This window comes from Trachemys scripta, chromosome 3 (assembly GCF_013100865.1).
Source record: "Trachemys scripta elegans isolate TJP31775 chromosome 3, CAS_Tse_1.0, whole genome shotgun sequence".
Taxonomy (NCBI): domain Eukaryota; kingdom Metazoa; phylum Chordata; order Testudines; family Emydidae; genus Trachemys; species Trachemys scripta.
In genome coordinates this window covers 124,727,512-124,748,211 of record NC_048300.1, presented here as the reverse complement: position 1 = coordinate 124,748,211, position 20,700 = coordinate 124,727,512, and the positions used below count along the sequence as shown (strand labels likewise).

Below are 20,700 nucleotides of genomic sequence, written 5' to 3'. Positions count from 1 at the left end.
CTACATTTTAAACAAGTTTTTTGTAGTCTCATTAAAAGCCTAATATGCCTGCTTTGGCAAAATTGACTGTCTGGCCCCTGAGTCTAATTTTGTCTTAGAAGCCTATTAAGACTGTGAAGGAGCCCCCAAAGAATCTACTAAGGTTCAGAGCAGGGATGGGTTGAACACCCCAACAGGATCCCTAAGGCTCAGAGGGAAAGCTTATGAGCCTTTTAAGCTTACAATGAGGGCTCATGAGATTTTTAAGTCTCACAGTGAGTCTCTGTCATGATAAGCCTCCAACTGCTTGTAGAGGAGGTAGTGTGGGAAGGACCTTAACCATCCTCATAAGGCTCATAAAGAGAGTAGGATGAAGGCCCCTTGATGATCCACCTAAGGCTTGTGGGCTGCCATTTTCCCAGAGCTCACTGGAGACACCGCCAACCTCCAAAAGGGTGTAAAAATTGGTAGGCTCCTGGCAAGGCTCAGAAGGCTTGGCAGGCAGTCAATGGACTTACCCCCGTTTTACTTAAGGTCCCAATGAGATGTGCTCCCCCTGTTAAGGAGGTTGTATTAGCAAGGCAATTCAGCAAGTGTGGAAGGAAGAAGGAATATGCCTTTTATAAAAGCCTCCTTTTTAAAGTCCTATGACAGAAACTCTAACTCAAGACAGATTTAGAAAGCTTTCAGGCACATCTCAATAGTTAGAGTATAAATCATCTTTCAAAGACATTAGTTTTAAAAAAGAAAATGCATATATAATGGATTATGTATACATTATAAGTGTATAAATTATAGAAACCCAGAAAATTAGTGTGAAACTTAGAAATAATGCAATCCTTTGAAAACGTGAACATACACAATTAAAATAGTCACACTCCCCTAACTTTACTCCCACCGAAATGGCAGCCTACCATCTTCCCCTTCTTTAAATGTAGAATATTGGGCTCTATTATTCAGATATTTAGGCCCTATGATTCCATGAGGAAAGTAGTTATCCAAGTATCATAGTGGTTCTCCATATACATATCTCATATACCCAGAGCATGAAACCAGAGCACTTATACAAAAAGCGCAAGAGTTAAAGTAGTTCATAGATTTCTAGGACTGGAAGGAACCTCGAGAGGTCATCGAGTCCAGTCCCCTGCCCGCATGGCAGGACCAAATACTGTCTAGACCATCCCTGATAGACATTTATCTAACCTACTCTTAAATATCTCCAGAGATGGAGATTCCACAACCTCCCTAGGCAATTTATTCCAGTGTTTAACCACCCTGACAGTTAGGAACTTTTTCCTAATGTCCAATCTAGGCCTCCCTTGCTGCAGTTTAAGCCCATTGCTTCTTGTTCTATCCTTAAAGGCTAAGATGAACAAGTTTTCTCCCTCCTCATGACACCCTTTTAGATGCCTGAAAACTGCTATCATGTCCCCTCTCAGTCTTCTCTTTTCCAAACTAAACAAACCCAATTATTTCAGCCTTCCTTCATAGGTCATGTTCCCAAGACCTTTAATCATTCTTGTTGCTCTTAAACTGCAGCAAGGGAGGCCTAGGTTGGACATTAGGAAAAAGTTCCTAACAGTCACCACATTTATTATTAGAGAGAAAGTTTAGAACTAATGATGTGGGGTGCACATTTTTAAATATGCTACATCTCTAAAAGTGAAAATAACGCTGCCCCGAAGAGATGTTAAGATAGTTTTCAAGAATGAGAATTAAATGTTAGAAACACAAAACAGAGAGAGAAGGTTACACTTAGAAGTATTTCTGTACTTCAAAATGTTTCGGTCTCTTCTAAGTTTACTCTCTTAACTTTGAATTTTCTGGATTTCTATAATTTGTTTTTGCTTTTTTAATCTTAATGGTACTATAGGCAATATAAAAGGTAACAGACACTGAAACCACTAACATACAACTAAAAACATTGGGTAAAGTTTACAAAAGGGCCAAAAGTTACTTAGGAGTCTAAGTCCCATTTTCAAAAGTGATTGGTTAGGCACATAGGTGCTGGCTTCCTCCTTTCCTGGGGGTGCTCAATCCCCATTCAGACTCAGGCCCCGCCCTCACGCCACCCTTTCCCCCCAAGGCCCCACCCCCACTCTTTCTTGCCCATGCTCCACCCCCACTCTACCTCTTCCTGCCCAGTTCCACCCCCTTCCCGTCTCTGCTCCTTCCCCTTCCTCCCAGCACCTCCCGCATACCACGGAACAGCTGACCATCGCCGGCAGGAGGCACAGGGAGGGAGTGGGAGGAGTTGATTAGCGAGGCCACTGGCAGGCAGGAGACATTGAAGGGGAGGGGGACAACTGGCTGCCAGTGGGTGCTAAGCACCTGCTAATTTTTTCCCTGGGTGCTCTAGCCGTGGAGCAGCCACAGAGTTGGCACGTATGGTTAGGCACTTAGGAGCCTAAGGAACTTAAGTCTCATTGAAAGTCAATGGGACTGAGACCTAGCCCATACTTCAAATTTTATCCTTCATCGTACAGTTTTGACTAGGAATTTCTTCTTTACAAAGGCTATTTTATCACTAAATATAACACATTTAAATATTTCCTGTAAGTTACATTTCTAGAGGATGACTGGTGTAAATGAAGGAATCAAAAAAGAGAAGGATATTTCCTTTAAGATGAAAAAACTCATCTTATTACCAGGACTTTTCCCTTATAACACTGGAAGTAGATTATTAGTTGTGCAAATGCCAGTATTCTCTATTTCTGGAAGTTGTTATAGTCCACTTGATTAATGTAATTGCATTAGAATTACTGTACCATGAGAAAGAGTGAGTAACTACAGAGCAGTAACTTGCAGGAATCTTCTGGCCCTTTCCTATAATCTTGCTATTTTGTTAATATAAGGCATTTGGAAGAACCATTGCATTATTTCTTGTTAGTGGTAGCTTTTAGAAAAGACAAACGCCCTCAGATTAGAATTATGACAGTACACATTGGCAAGATTACCTTTGTGTCATACCTGGATATTTTTCATTAGTCAGGAAGGTAGGTAGAGTGTTTTAGGCCAAACAGTAAGAATTTACCAGGAAAGTGAAATTTGCATTTTAAATACGGTACTTAACTTTTTGCCACTCATCCATGCTTACTGACAAGACATGTAGAAAGAACATGCAGCTATCCAACTATCCACTGAAAATAATAATCTGTTCTTAATTTAAATGTAATTTCAGGCTGTTTCTCTGCCAAATATTTCACTTCTTTTACTATACCAATGAACGGATTTGTCTTTCCTGCTGCTTTCAGTTTGAAACTCTAAAATGGAAGTTCTGATAAAGCCACAAACTCAACTCTAGCTTATAGGCATCTATAAGAACTACAAAATAACTATATCTTAACGGGTGTCTTTCACACTGGAGAAAACTATGAAATATCACTCAAAATTGGAATCCATTTATCTTTCAAATGTTTCCCATGCCTTTTCTTAGCATGTTTATTAGTTATCATTGCTAGGTGTTTAAATCCTAGGTTTGCACTGTCAACACATTCTCTCTACTTGATTCTGCAGAAATGCCGTAACTTCAAGTTTATAACTGCATTTATTTTCATTAACAAACTGATACCACAAAGACATGAGTATGATTTTACAGCACAATCACTCTCAATGAGGTGCTGGGTTGGAAAAATGATGTCCTAACCAAAAATACCAATATCTTCAACAGCAATAAGGATACACACAAACATTGCTATTTCAAAGGCCCTCATTCTGCAAAACACTTACTTCTGTGTGTACTCTGCCCCACCCTGACTAGCTCTACTAGTGCAGTGGGAAAATGTATAGTAATATGTGCTAGTCGTAGTGTTCACAGAAACAGGTTCCAAGTTCATCCCAGAATAAAATGCTCCCTTTAAAATGTGAGGTTTTTTTTACAAAAACCAAAATCAAGATTTTTAAAACACTTATATATAAGTGACTGTTTCAAACATTTTATTGTATTCAGACTGTATAAATAAGATTAAAAAATAGGGTTTGTAATAATGATCCTTCCATATCACACTAGTCCTGCTGCACTAATACTGAGACTTACTGCTAAGTGTTGTTTCTTAATACAGATCTATAAGCATTAACATAAAACTAAGGGCAAGATTCTGCCCTGACATATTCCTTATGCAAATCATCTAAAGTACATGGATTTCCACAGAGCGGAGATCAATTCAGAAAATGGTCCTATATACTTATGCTTTGCTGTAGAGGCAAATCAGGATTTTTCCACATTTAGTTATAATTGAGAATAAACTTGAATAAACAAAAATCCCAAACTTCAGAAACAACAACAAAAATACATGGCAATTTGCTCCAGGGACGACTACAGCCATTAATAGAGACTCTTGACCGAATAATAATTTTGTATGGACACACAATGGGCAACAATCTCATAAATAATAAATCACCAGAAGAAAATAATAAATTCTACTGTAAATGCAGTTACTATACCATGGTATGCAGTTGGTACTTTTTTGTTTCAATATAAAGATCATTAAGTCAATACGTAAACAAGTCAATTTATATTTACAACAAAGAACATTTCTACCAAATTGTTACCTCCTTAAGTGCTATCCCACACCAAAGAGGTAACACTTCATCAAGTTACCAGAGTGTTCTGATAACAGAAAATAATAAGATTCCTAAATGTATCAATACTGGATAATAGTGACCCAATATCAATTTTTTTAAAGTATCTGATAAGGAGTAAACACAAACATTTAATTCACCTTTTCTAGATATTATTTAATACTTTTGTCTGATATGTTACCAAATTTAAGGTAATAACAAAGGGGTTTTGTGTGTAGGCAGACTTTGTTTGGGGCACTTTATTCTTTTGGCTGATAGGGTCTGCATCCTTCATTTATCAGACCTGAGAGATGAGATTTTGTGCATGGACCTCAGTTTCAGGGGTAGTAAGCACCCACTGGATGGTCGGTGTACATGAAAAATAAAGCCTTTTTCTAGATTTTTCTTAAAATCATGGGGCAAAGAAAAGAATTATATCTTTCATCCTAAGGTTGAAACCAGTTGGAAAGAAATTTAAATGCTTTTATCTTTGTAAACATTTTATTTCTTATAAAAAAAATACTTCCCATGACTGTGGACAACTATTTTTAAAGGAGTAAATAAATTAACAAAGACAAACTACACAAAATCTGTTTCTGAACTGGCTGTAGACTTACCTGCAAATGTTAAAGTGGAAGCCTTTTCAGGACACGAATGTCACGTTGGCATACTTACTACATGTTTGGGGCCTCTTTGCATTGCTAGAGTACAAATAAACTATAGAAACACTATATTTTAATTGATCGTTGTAAGCAGGAACTTTGGTCTTTTTATTTTTGATTATATGCTTAAGCTGGGCTATCCAGAGGAGAATGTTTTTTCCATGTATGAATATAAACAAATTATTTCTCATTACTTTTTTTTTTTGTGATGGACTTGTTTCTCTTTCTACTTTCTGATGCATGTGCAGAAATCTAGACTTGTTACTAGCCTTCTCTTCCTCTCCCCTCATGATCTAGTATTTCATTTTATAATTGTTGGAAAAAATGTGAATTTGGGAGAAAACATTTAAAGGGGATAATCTGAAGACTCTTTCAATATGCATTTCTAAAAAGAGATGAGAACAACAAAATTCAACACTGAAACTTGTGCTGTTCAGTCTCTCTGTTGCGATCTTCAAAAGTCCCTTCTGAAATGCCACTTGCCTGAGGGCTTGTCTATACTTACGCGCTGGTTCGGCGGCAGGCAATCGAACTTCTGGGTTCGATTTATTGCATCTTGTCTGGACGCGATAAATCGAACTCAGAAGTGCTCCCCGTCGACTCCGGTAATCCTGCTCGCCGCGAGGAGTACGCGGAGTCGACGGGGGAGCCTGCCTGCCGGGTCTGGACCGCGGTAAGTTCGAACTAAGGTACGTCGACTTCAGCTACGTTATTCACGTAGCTGAAGTTGCGTACCTTAGTTCGATTTGGGGGTTTAGTGTAGACCAAGCCTTAGAGAGCTCATTGCAATATGTTCAAATACCATTTTCTTAAGGCGGTACTTGCAGTAAAGCTATTAAAAAGATTCTGTACTGATAGTTGAGCATGCTTATAAATCTCCAGTTTAGTATAAACAAAAATAATTGGTCATTAGGAATACAGTTGCTTTTAAAATGCAAATATCTTTAATGAATTTATGTTTCAGGACCTGCTGGAAATAATGCAAGTGCACATAATTTTCTAGTGCAGAACCAATGAGATAGCTGTTAATAATTAGGTACCAGTGAACAGAAGACTAAAAGTGAAGCCCAGTTACAGCAGTTCTGGTCTTCAAATTTTGCCAACTTCAGGGCTCTTTCAATTACTTACAGTTTACTTTCCACTTCTTTGAAAGTTAACTATCACCACACCCAACATCTCCTCCTACAGCATAAGGAAGCAAAGGACTACACTCTTGTTTCCTTACATTTTATTATGTTCCCTTAAAAAATATAAACACTAACTATCCTTTTGTATCTGATCTGTTGTTCCTTGCTGGGGAAGTGGAATACAATGTTCCACTTGAGTTGTGCTACCATCACTTGGTAGAAAAATGAATGTAATGTGTAAATGTAGTAATCATTTTATGTAGTCTTCCCAGTGTTGCATGTGAGGGAAACAAGGGGGCAGAAACATTTCGCCTTATGCACCTTGCTCTTAAGTATAGTTTTTATTTACATACTGATTTGGTGTTATGAATAATATACCTAAAATTGCAGAAAATGAAAGTAAACATTGCAAGCATGTTTGTTTTCATTTTCTACTGAGAGGTAGCAAAAGGAAATAGAATTACTCAAGCTTTTGCCAAAAATAGTTGAGTAAATGAGACATTAACTACAGGGCAACAAAACAAATCAATACTTTTTTTTAAAAAAGGACTTCAGACGTGATTCCGGCAATTACAGGCCTGTAAACCTGACTTCGATACCGGGTAAACGGGTTGAAACTATAATAAAGAGCAATATTGTCAAACATATAAATGAACATAATTTGTTGAGGAAGAGTCAACATGGTTTTAGTAAAGTGAAATCATGCCTCACCAATCTATTAGAATTCTTTGAGGGGGTCGACAAGCATGTGGACCAAGGAGATCCAGTGTACTTAGATTTTCAGAAAGCCTTAGACAAGGTCCCTCACCAAAGGCTCTTACGCAAAGTAAACTGCCATGGGATAAGAGGGAAGGTGCTCTCATGGATTGGTAACTGGTTAAAAGATAGGAAACAAAGGGTAGGTATAAATGGTCAGTTTTCAGAATGGAGAGAGATAAATAGTGGTGTCCCCCAGGGGTCTGTTCTGAGACCAGTCCTATTCAACAGATTCATAAATGATCTGGAAAAAGGGGTAAAAAGTGAGGTGGCAACATTTGCAGATGATACAAAATTACTAAAGATGGTTAAGACCCAGGCAGACTGCGAAGAGCTACAAAACGAATCTCTCAAAACTGGGTGACTGGACAACAAAATGGCAGATGAAATGTAATGTTGATAAATGCAAAGTAATGCACATTGGAAAGCATAATCCCAACTATATATATAAAATGATGGGGTCTAAATTAGCTGTTACCACTCAAGAAAGAGATCTTGGAGTCATTGTGGATAGGGGTATGGAACGGCTTCCGTATGAGGAGAGATTAATAAGACTGGGACTTTTCAGCTTGGAAAAGAGACGGCTAAGGGGAGATATGATTGAGGTCTATAAAATCATGAATGGAGTAGAGAAAGTAGATAAGGAAGTGTTGTTTACTACTTCTCATAACACAAGAATTAGGGGTCACCAAATGAAATTAATAGGTGGCAGGTTTAAAACAAATAAAAGGAAGTATTTCTTCACACAATGCACAGTCAACCTGTGGAACTCCTTGCCAGAGGATGTTGTCAAGGTCAAGACTATAAGAGGGTTCAAAAAAGAACTAGATAAATTCATAGAGGATAGATCCATCAATGGCTATTAGCCAGGATGGGCAGGAACGGTGTCCCTAGCCTCTGTTTGCCAGAAGCTGGGAATGAGCGACAGGGGATGGATCACTTGATGATTACCTGTTCTGTTCATTCCCTCTGGGATACCTGGCACGGGACACTGTTGGAAGACAGGATACTGGGCTAGATGGACCTTAAGAATGGCCCTACTGGGTCAGACTAATGTTCTTATGTACTGCTATACCCCTGTGCCAAACACTAAACCATTTATAGATTGTTAGAAAATGGGGAAACATGAATATTATTTGTCACCAGGTAGAACTCAACTATCGGACAGGGAAGGGTGCAATAAACTTCATCGCCCCTACCTCTGATCCCATTTTTAACCCAATCATTTGTGTCTTATAAAATAGTTACTATTCTAATTCTCTTACTGTTGCTGGTGTAATGTAATTTTTTGGAGAATCAGGAAGGGAATAACACAGATGCTTACAGAGAGCATAACGTTGGTTTCGGCCAGACACCACAACATATAAAGAGACCATACACAGAGATTTGACTAAAGTACAAACTGCAACTTTTATTCGGTAAAACAGGGGAGGAACAGACAGGTGGCTCCTCCCCACAAACTATCTGGAAACGTAAGTGTAGTGCAGTTCCTAAACATCTCCACAGGCACAGCAATCCTTAAGAAGCAGCTACTTTTAGCCCCCTCCTCTGAAATTCACCAGGTATTCAAACCAAGAACTCCAGATCCTCCCTTACAGATATTTTTTTTGGGGGGGGGGGGGGAAAGAGGGAAGAATGAGAGTTTAACCAAGGAATGACTTTCTGCACCAGATAAAGAAGCTCTCCCCTCGCTGTGCAATGTGCAGTAAAGGGTTAATCAAATACTATCCAGCCAATGACTGGGTCTGCTGCAGCAACTCTGGCTCCCCGCTACCTCAGTTAACCTGCACTAGACGCAGGCTACACAGTTATGACAAGTGACTATCAATATTACACTAGCACCTCATGTGCTCAGAAGAAGGCAAACCCCCACACCTTTAGCTGCCAGTTAAAGGCCCTTTAAAGTGCTCTGGGTTTTGACTAGTGCCAAGTGGCAAATCTAGCAGTGAGAAATGGAGGCAGAGGCTGTGTGCGCGTGGAGGGGAGGGGAGGTGCTCAGTGAAAGGAAGTCCAAGAGACAGGCCAAGTGGGACAAAGAAAACAGACACAAATGGCATCAATGCTGAAGAAGAGCAATGTAAGTTGCCTCTCCTTCCACACTGAGGGTGCCATCAAGCCAATGAGATGTGCATGCAGGGCATGAATAAGCCAATTGGGCTTACTGGACTAGGGGCCTCCAAACTTTGCCTAAGTTCTGTTCATTTACAAGGCTATTGAGGGGTAATAATGGGGCAAATACTGCTCTTTCCCAGAATGGCCAGGACCCCATAGATGTGCCTTTCTTCCACTGATCCAGTTAACCCTGCCCTGGATAAGTGGGGATGGGGAGGTGGGCAGCTACATTCACTTCCCATCTAGAGTTGTTCAGCAACTTATAATCTGAATGTGATACAGCACTTATCACTTGTGACAAGAGAGACTAGGAGGCAAATATCATCAAAATACAATTTTCTACCTAAATAATTTACTGTAAGTGAGTGCTTAGAAAACTGAGGGAGAACAACAAAACAATTAACATATAGTCTTTAACAGAACTTATTAATAAAAGCTGAAAGTTAATTTAAAACAGTTGACCTCTAAGGAACACTAATTGTATGACATCACTCAGTACAGCATATCAAAAACCTACTTAAAAGAAAAATTCTGAAAGTCTTTTTTGATCCTGTTTTAATTTTTAAAAGCACTAATGACATTTCTGCAGAATGAGGTCAATTCACAGATTTTCTGAATGAACGACAATCCTGTGAAAACTGAAATTGCTGGATAGCCTAATGTTTGCATCATCACACCCAAATGTTTACCATTTGAGTCCTCAAAGCAGTATGAGACAAAAATGAAAACAAGTTTTACAAAGACTTCTACAATACTAGTAAATTAAAAATGCATGTAGAATTGTTTAGTAATGGTAGCTGTGGAGGAAAAGTCTCTTTCTACATGATATTCATTTTTTTTAAGTGGGGAAAAATAAATCTCAAGACTCTCCAAAGAGACAGTGTATTTTTCCTTAAAAGATAAAATTTTGTATTTTACTTCATTTTAACCCCCCTTCTACCTTCATCAAAATGTACTATTGAATACATTGGTGTCTCTGCTTGGATGCTCCTTACTGTAGTTAAAGCAAGAGCATGTTGTACACATATGTATTGACTAGCACTAAATAGGGATTGGACACTTTGCCAGTGGGTTTCACAGATATTTGCTGACAGCAGAGGAATGGAGAGACTCAGGAATCCAGGGTTCCATTCCAAGGTCTGGAGAGGAGTGTTCCCTAGTAGGCACAGACTTCTGCCCATTCTTCCTCAAGTGTGACCTGTTCTTGCCCCATCCCCTCCAACATATCTTTGTTCCAGTCCTATCTCTTCACCACTTTGACTCCTCATCCCAGTCCCTTTCTCCTCACCTAGCCAGTCTCAGCCTCTACTCTTTAGGTTTCTTATCCCAGTCTCCTTGACAAGGAAGTCCTAATTTTGCCCCCTCCTGGCTCCTCATCTGATCTGTCTCTCTCCCCCACTCTAGCCTCCAGCTGCCACAACCTCACCCCCACTAACTCCCAATACCAGTCTTCCTCCCATCCAGGCTCTCTGTCCCAGTCCCTTTGCCCAGACAGTCCCAGTCCCCCGTCCCATCCTGCACCCCATCAGATCTATCTCCCTGCATCTCTCATTGGTCCTCAATCCAAGTCTCCTTGCCCAGCCAGTCCTAGTCTCCCCGAGCTCTTCATCTGATTTCAGTCTCACCCATACCTACTGGCTTCAGCTGCTCCCAGTAACAGTCTCCCTGCCCAGCCAGTCCCACTCTCCCCCAGGCTACTTGTACCAATTAATTTCACCAGTCTCCCACAGGTCCAGCTCTTGTCTCATCTGCATTCAAATCAGGCAGCTTCTCTTACACCTGCCAGAGTCCAGCAGAAGGCTCACTGAGAACACAGGAGATCATCCCCCTGCTTTTAGTTCAGTTGGCTGGACCTGGGACAAAAATTGCAATTTCAGGAAAAATCCTGCTCAGCCCCAGGCTGGAGTCCGTATGGCCAGTGCCAGGACTGGGGACTTCAGATACTAAAATCTAAGGAGTCTCTAGTTGTGTAAACTGCATGTGTAGACTGATTTTTCAACATTTTATAACTTGACCAAATTTGGGCAGATTTTCATGGGGACAGCAAATGTTCCCTGACACAAAAATGACCCCTTTGCCAAATTTCAAGTCCAAAGCATGGAGATTTAGCTCATTTAAAAGAAAAGGCAGTTAGAATTTTTTAACATGGGCAAAACAGTGTATTTTTCCCTAGCTTGTTATCGAAAATAGCTGCACTGTTTTGGCTTTAATTGTCAAATCTGCAATGAAAGTGTTCTTAAACCGGACAACATATGCAGGGTCATCATCCGAGACTGTCATACCACAAAGTATATGGCAGAAAGTGGGTAAAACTACGGAGCAAGAGACATAAAATTTTCCCCCAAGGAGTGCAGTCACAAATTTAATTAACGCATTTTTTTTTTTAACAAGCGTCATCAGCATGGAAGCACCTCTGAAATGGTGGTTGAAGCATGAAGGCATATACGAATGTTTAGCATATCTGGCATGTAAATACTTTGCAATTCTGGCTACAAAAGTGTCATGTGAACACCTGTTCTCACTTTCAGGTGACATTGTAAATAAGAAGCGGATAGTATCTCCTGCAAACGTAAACAAACTTGTTTGTCTTAGCGATAGACTGAACAAGAAGTAAGACTGAGTGGACTTCTAGGCTCTAAAGTTTTACATTGTTTTGGTTTTGAGTGCAGTTATGTAACAAAAAAAATCTACATATGTAAATTTCACTTTCATGATAAAGAGATTACACCACCATACTTGTATGAGGTGAACTGAAAAATACTATTTCTTTTGTTTACCTTTTTTACAGTGCAAATATTTGCAATAAAAATAATTATATAAAGTGAACATAGTACGCTTTGTATTCTGTATTGTAACTGAAATCAATGTATTTGAAAATGTAGAAAAATATCCAAAAATATTTATAATAAATTTCAATTGGTATTCTATTATTGTTTAACAGTGCAAATAAAACGGTGATTAATTTTTTTTGAGTTAATCTGTTTTGAGTTAATCATTTGCGTTAACGGAGATTAATTGACAGTCTTACTTTTTATGTTAACTAACTAGCATGACCTGATAAAAATATTTATATTAATGTGTACGCACACAAGTGCACACCCACTAACCATCCCTCATGGTTTTCTAGAAGAGATGAGGAATGAGTAACAACTGGGGATAACAGAAGGCAGGAAAGGAAGTGACAGCATTGTGAAAAGGAACAAGAAAAGTGTTCGCTATTGTCAGTTAGCTTGCAGTCAAAAGACTGCACTCTCCTCTGGTAAATCCTGTGCAAGCCATTCTCTGTAATAGCAAAAATATACTTCTCAAAATATCATTGTTACTTAAGGAGAGATTAGCTGTTTGAAGATACTAGTAAGATGGTGGCAAATATAAGAGAAAAATGAAAAACTGTAGAAAAAGCCAAGGCTGCAGTTTGCCAAAAAAACCCATCTTTATGTTCATCCCACTTAATATGTACATCCAACAACAGTTTCAATAAACTGTAATCTTTCCTGGATTAAGTTCAAAAACAGAACTGTAGCTGCCCGTATAGCTACTTACCAATACAATGCAATTTGTGAAATAACAGGATACTACATCAATGGATTGTTACTCTGTCATGCAAGTGTGCTGTTAGAAACTATATGGAATCTGTTATATAATTTAAAAAAAAATAGACAGTGTTTATAGGTTGATTCCTATCTGAAATTTATCTAGCAGAATTACAAGAACAGCACATCTTAAGTATGTGCATTTTTAAAATTCATTAATTTTACCGTTGCATGCCACCACAAGTTCTATAAGAAAATCAATGTTTCTGAAAGAAGCTTCAACTTCAAGCTTTACAGACTTTTGACATATAAGATAAAGTTTAGGTAAAAAAGTTACAGATTAACGAATTCCAAGATATCCAAATTAAGAGAATTCTTCTTCCGATTGCTATAAATTAAAACTACAGAAAGCAAAAATCTACGAAGGTAAATTAGTAAAGGACAGTATTCATTATGGAAGAATGAATTCTGGTTTTCTGAATAATAAATACCAAAGAAAGATGTGGCAGGCATTTGATCACCCAAAAAACCTGCATAACTAAGATTCTCTCCTTAATCCTCCTTTTAACATTTGTGAAAGGATACTCACGGATTAAATCAAATTTAGGAAAAAGCTTTCAATGTAATATACATACCATTATATACAAAAAAACAGTTAAGACTAAATTTAGACTGCAAGGTCAAGCACTCAAAAGTTATGAAATACCAGATTTAGGTTGCTCATGCAAACTTAATTCTGTCTTGAGTGTCCATACTTGGATACTGAATGAGGCCATGGCCCTGTAGAAAAAAGTGTTTTTAATTACATGATCGTGTGCTGTCACTTACTTCAACGCACAAGAAAGCAGAATTAATATTGCACATGCAACCATAAATTTGGCATTTCCTAACTCTCAAGTACTTGATTCTGCACTGGGAATAGCATTCTTTTGACAGAGTATTTTAAATTAATTTTTTCTTTTTTTAAGGAAGATGGTAAAAAGTAAACTTTTTGAGAGTGCCCAAATAACTAATAAGACTTAGGCTCCTAAATTGCCTCTGAAAATGGGGCTTAAGCTCCTAATTCATTTGGGAACTTCTAAAAATGTTAGTCCAAAACAAGTTGTATTATGTACTTTAGCCCTTAAAAACACTCCTTACTCCTATGGGAATTCTGTGTCACTGCGTGGATATCCCCCGCAGATTTCTTTCCTTCCCCGCAGAAAAATTACTTCTGACGAGGAAGCAAAGGGAAGCCACAAGAGCTGTCACGCGCCCCTCCCCAACAGCACAGGCAGGTCAGTTCAGGCACCCGGAGCAGCTGGTAGAGACGTAAATCACCGCGCCAAGGGACGGTGCTGGGCAGTCGTGCATGTGAGTGAGAGAGAGAGAGACTGACTCTGTCCCTCTTGCTCGCTATTGTGGCATGCTCAGCAGGAAGGGGTAGGGCTTTGGGGTGTTTCTAAGGAGGTAGGCCTGTGGCATGCTCTGTCCCCTCAGGCAGAGCAGAATGTAGCAACCTGCCTGCTTAGTGAATTGTTCCGATTGTCTTTGTGAACTCCCTCAGGAGTATAAAACAGGTATAAAAGTTTTAAGGCTCCTTTACATTGCCAGGGTGGTGTACAGGACAGTGTGGCTTATAAATGCTTATGGTGCTTCAGTGATTAGAACCGGTGTAAATTTTTGTACTGAAAAAATTTCCTATAAAAATGTGCTCCATGAACTGTTTGCTACTGACTTTTCTGGAGACTGTCAGTAGCAACATAAATTATGAGTTTGATTCCCCAGCTGTCACTTGCTCTTCAGTGGCCTACGAGGTACCACTGCATGGCTGCATATATTTGACGATTAATAACTAGAAATAAAGGATCAAACCTAGCTACATTACTATTAGGCAAGGGGATTTGGGGATTTCTTCCAATGCTCCCCGCTTCCATTCTCCAGCCATTGTATTGTAGTTTAAATAAATTACCTAAATAATTGAAACCAGCATAATTATATTGCATTATTTTGACAAATAAACATGCAGAATTTTAAAATATTGTGGCAGAATTTTTACTTTTTGGTGCAGAATTCCCCCAGGACTAACTCCTCCCCACCTCTCCTGCCATAATATATCATCAGCAAGTACGAATCCTGAATCTTCAGCATCATAGCTCATACTTCTACTACACTTCAGGTATATAAATAAAGAACAGTAAGAAATACTCTCTCATGCTAACTGTTTATAAAGTACCTTCAGGAGTAATTGCAGCAGGACAAACTTCTTTTAGGAGATCTCCCAGCGTATTTAGCTGCCCATTTGCAGCAACCGGACGAAATAACTTCTGTATAAAAGGTCGTTCCGTTGTTACCTGTTTTTAATATAAAAAAGTTAGTAAAAATGTAGTAATTTAAGCTCTAAGGAAGTGAATCAATCATACCACTTTTGGGGGGCTAATGTTTGGCATTTTAATCCCTTACACATTTTTGCCTCTGTTTTCCATCAGACACAGAGTGCTACAACCTAGTATGACACAGCTTTTAACAGTTTTATGTCTGTTGGCACACTTATCTTCCTTCATAGGGGAATGGATCATGGATATACTTTTGAAAATTCCTCCCCACCGTACCCCCGAATTATGTCGCTCAACAACCCTTCTCACAAGAAATGCACTGTCATGAAACAATGACGCAAAATGAAGTTTGAAAAATCAGCTTTATATCTTAATAATGGTCAGATGTTAGGTATGGCAGTCAAAAACACTTGTGGTTCTATCATTTCTAAAAAGGTGGGTGATAAAAATAAAGTGCTCCTTAATTATGTAAAGAATTTAGTACACTAACATAATTCTGTAAAAAATAAAATTGATTACTAGTATTTGGCCAATGTGTTCACTATTTTCCCCCCATGTGACTGTGCTACATGAATTAAAAGAAAAGGTTCTATATAATATTTAATGAAGTTATGGGATACTTTTTCAGAAGTGTCTCAGTCACTTCAGAGACTAAGCCCCATTTTCAGAAGTGCTTTAGTCACTCAGAATCTAAGTTAATTTTGAAAATGGATCTTAGGCATTTGAAAATTTTATGCTTAGGTTTTTCAAACTGTAAAATTGACTAATACAAATCTAGCTTGTCGACAACTTTCTAACATGTTATTTAAGAAAGCACTGCAATACGCATGAGCCAGTTACCAATATGAGAAAATACTAATATTGTATAGGTTACAACATTACATTACTTAATCATAAAATGCAAATTGGCATTGTTACTAATACAACATAAAGAAATACATTTTAGTATAACCGAAGCGTTAGTTCACCTGACCAATGTGAATATGATATTAACCATATTAACTTTAGCTGTTGTTATGGATTTTACACCTCTACCCCGATATAATGTGACCCAATATAACACAAATTCTGATAGAACGCGGAAAAGCAGCACTCCGGGGGGGAGGGGTGCGTGCTCTGGCCGATCAAAGCAAGTGCGATATAACGCAGTTTCAACTATAACACGGTAAGATTTTTTGGCTCCCGGGGACAACATTATATCGAGGTAGAAGTGTATTTATGTGTGTACAGTATTTCGCACAGTGGGGACCAACCTGGATGCTTTAAATATTACCACATAAACGTTAAATAAAAAAATAGATTTCAATCTAAGCAGATCTTGACTTGGTTAGTATTCATATGGAAGAGACCTTCTATTAGAGCCCAAATGCAGAAGAAAATAGTGGCCCCTCTTTTCATAAATTAATATTGTGCCTGTGCTTCTGGACATCCTTCCATTTGTGGTCATTACTTTCTGCTTAACAAATTCTTCCTACAGTTTCAACTAGATACAGTATTTTTCACTTCCTAATCCACCACAATATTTAGTGTTGGACTGCACTGTTCAGTAAATCAGCAGCTGGCAAAGTTAAGCCTATATAGAAAATCAAAAATACCCTCAGGTGCATAAGCATGGCTCCTGAGGCAAGAAATTGGTCCATAGTTTGCAGGCACTTTGCACTGATATTGACAATAAAATAATTTTCAACTTCTACTTTTACAAAAGCAAATATTCAACTGTTGGCCAATATATTTTTCTAGGAAGTTTAAATTATTTATTGCTATTAAATATAATAGTATTAAATAAGATCTATATAGCACCATAAATGTACACTGCACTTCAGAAGATAAATGAAGACTGAGCCCCATTTCAAGAAGCCCTTACAATGTGAGCAATGATTTAAAAAAATGTTAGGAGATAAGTAGGGACAGCATCGGGAAGGGGTAGGATGAAGCCATGGATAGTAAGACCACATGGGAGCCTAGCGTATGCTTTCTGAATTGCACTCACATTGCAAAATAACAGGGTTTGGATCAGAGTCACAGTGGGACTCAGGCTCTGACCCCCCCCCCCCCCAGCAGGATCCTAGGAGCTAGGTCCTGAGTGCTTGCTGACCTAAGTCAGACTCATTTGTGTGTGGACAAAAGCAGGTGCTTAGGCTCGAACCTGGGCTAAGTGTGCAGGGTAGACATACCCTCAGTGATTGCATTTTTTGCATATGCATTTTATTAGAGTATAGTTTATAAGTAACTCTGAAGATTAACTGCATTTTGAACTGATAGGTTGGAGAAGAAAGATGGTCCATTGATAATGACACTAGCCTGGGAGATCCAGGTTTAATTCCCTGCCTTCCTTGTGATCTTGTATAAGTCATTTAGTGTCTCAATCCTTCCGTTCTCCATGTGTAAGATGGGGATAATAAAGATTGGGAGGTCCTCAGATATTTGGTATGGAAATGGGGGTCATAATACATAAAATAGTCTAAGAAGGGAGCTAAATTGAGGGGACTATATAATTATGTATTAAGTTAACAATGAAAAGCTCATTTAGTTTTGCACCACAATCACATAGTCTAAAAAAGTCACTCCCGCTTCCCTGGGTCTTTTTGGCATCAACAACACATCAAATACTGCATAAAATCCACAATTTGATTAGCCAGACATTTTATTCAGGATGCAGCTTAACATGAAAAAGCATAACCCACAGATTGTTGGTTTTTAATCTCAAAAACCATAGAGTAACCAGACTTTCCATCTAAACTGAAGTCTTGGGTTTCCTAACTAAATATTCTGCTGTTATCCTAATTGTACTTCAACCACTGCAAATTACCTTACATTCTGAACCCACACTAGAAACATCTTTAAAATTCCCATATGTGAATAGTCTGGCAACATGAAAATGTAAAACTTTAGTCTTTCCTGCATACTTCATTATAAACCTCTACCCCGATATAACATGACCCGATATAACACGAATTCGGATATAACGCAGTAAAGCAGTGCTCCGGGGGGGTGAGGGGGGGGAGGGCTGCGCACTCCGGCAGATCAAAGCAAGTTCGATATAACGCGGTTTCACCTATAACGCAGTAAGATTTTTGGCTCTCGAGGACAGCGTAATATCGGGGTAGAGGTGTACTTTCATCAGCATGCCAAAAATCATATTCTGCAGAACTTTTGTAATGATCATAGTACTTTAAAACAATTAAAGTATTTCTGATAGAGCAATAATTATAATTACTTTTAAACAAGTGTAAACTTAACCACAAAGCTTTAAAATGAGCAGTTGGAGCTCACATAATGATTTAAGTTTCCCACACAAGACAGTACAGGAACATTTAACTACTCAAAAATGAAATATATTATACTTATTTTACATAACTGTACCAAATGTTATGTTATCCAGTAAAAAGTATATTTTTCCATGAAATTTTCCTAAAAAATGTCTTTGGCTTTGCATAAATGCTTTCAATTTAAAAATCCTAATAAAATGAAGAAGTGTTTAAGTTACAGGTGATAGAAATAGCTTATAACCAACAACAGTGTCTGACCAAAAGTATTACAATACTGCATTCTTACATTACATTTTTAGCAGAGGAAAGATAAGGCATAACTCACTTCGGTGGGAAAAAATGCAGACACTTTGGACCATATATTGCCTTCATCTACACCCTTCAATGTCAAGAGGAGCTGTGTACACTCTTACTGAGAAGACAATACAGTCCAAAGTTTCAAAGGTCAAGCTTCTCATCCTCACCTTCAGTTTGAGGACTCAGCTTCACCTCTCTCACTCACTATTTCACTCTCTTACTTTGTTCACTGCACCAACATGTCCCATCTTGGAGTTCCTTTTGGCTGTTTACACTATTGAATTATTGGTAAACGAACAGGTGGGCCACCAATATAAGAACCAACTTCACAGTGTGTCCACAATACCCAGTGCGTCCACAATACCCAGTGCTATTTTGTCCAACATCCACATTTGTGCTTTACAAGAAAGTTGTAGTTATTGTCCTCTGAGCATCTCAGTTCCCAGCAGAGTTCTCTGAAGCAAGGGTTAAGAAGGCCTTTGGAGATTTCCAAGAACCAAATGAACTGTGGAAGAAGAGGTCTAACTCCCATAAATCACTCGGTGCCAGTGCCATTTCCTAAATCTTTCCTCAAATGGAGGCCAGCCTGAATGTTCAATTCTCACTCCTTGAGCAAGAAAAAGAGTTTTTGAAAAGCAGTCAGGAGGGCCTCCATGGAGCCTGATACTCCAATGAACTAAAGATTGTATTATTCAACGGTGATACAAACCTCAGTGAATTATTGTGGCAATTTAGGTCACACAGAGTGGTCAGGCAAGGTACTTCTCCCTGCACTCAAGATGGAAAGCACATAATAAAATAATGCTAGATCAATGCAATAATAGAATGAAGGGAATGAATGTGGTGGTCACATAACTGGACTAACAAAAGTTACTTATTACAGATTAACAGGATGATCAAAAATCTGTTTGCAGAGGGTCCCACCAAGTTAAAAAAGGCAAATTTTGAGAGAACATGGGAAAGGCTGTTAAGTTTTCAGTAGCGTAATTCCTGCTTAGTGGAAGAAGAACGAAGATCTGAGTTTCAAGTCATTATATGCAAATATACATTGCCCCAAAATGTGATTGCAAAGCTGGAAGGCTTGCTTTATACGTTTACTTTGGTCCCACAGGTTAAGATAAGAAGTGCTAAGATTAACAAGTATCTTCATGAGATTTATAGAACTTTATTTCCTATCCAATATCAGTAAAGAACAGGCAATGTAATTATTTCCTTAATACTCATGGCCTGCATTATTTGTACATTTATTTTACATATTATTTGTCAGCAAAACATGCTAAGAATTGTTTATTAAACATTAAACAAGACAGCTTGAAAGTTGACTGCAGATAGGCAAAAACAGCCAGCAAAGTGTGGAGAGGGAAGCGAAGACTGGTGAGGCAGAAGGAAACGTGAACACTTTTGCTCTTAAGTGACACTTCATCTGCATGTTTACAAGCACTACTTATGAAGTTCATAAGATTCCCCACAACACTCTTCCCTTAGTTCCCAAGCCTGAAAAATCAACTCCATTAGTGCATGTTACCACAAAACACATTAGATTGTGACATCCTTGTCCTCCTCCTACCAAACGTAGTTAAGTCATCATCCTCTAGAGCCTGAATCCATCCAGATTCTGACAAAATGTCCAGCAACCACCAGACTGTCTTTTTGGTCTACCTGCGTCAGTCTCCATGTGCCTTTCTGAGATACAACGTAGCATCTCAGTCCTATCCAAAAATGGTGCTTGCTCTGTGAAAAGGCAAGTCATGAGGATCTGGTCCAGTGGAGAATATTTTCGACCCTCACCCAGACCTACTGTTATTCATCCAGGTCTTACTGTGAGGTTATAAAGGATCTTCAACACACTTTCTGTTAACAGATAAACCACAAGATAGGGTATTAGTTCTGCTACAGACCACCAAATCACACTAGGAAACAGGATGACTGTACCTTTTATGCACCTATCTACAATGTGCACGGAAAAAAACTGTGTGATCCTGGGGCACTTCATTTGAGTGACATATGCTGGAGGTCTCATGCTCCCAGTACTAAAACATCCTTGGGGTTTCTAAAATGTATAGATGACAATTTCCTAACAAAAAAATGTC

General features: G+C 38.6%; 1 protein-coding gene across 9 annotated transcripts in view; it reads right to left on the bottom strand.

Moving 5' to 3' along the window:
* Nucleotides 1-20,700, bottom strand: part of ATG5 (autophagy related 5) — a 147,672-nt gene that overhangs the window by 14,617 nt on the left and 112,355 nt on the right. For all 9 annotated transcript variants that reach the window (XM_034765955.1, XM_034765948.1, XM_034765952.1 and 6 more), the window contains exon 7: nt 14,945-15,062. In XM_034765955.1, the coding sequence (XP_034621846.1) occupies nt 14,945-15,062 (118 nt within the window). The remainder of the gene's footprint in view (nt 1-14,944; nt 15,063-20,700) is intronic.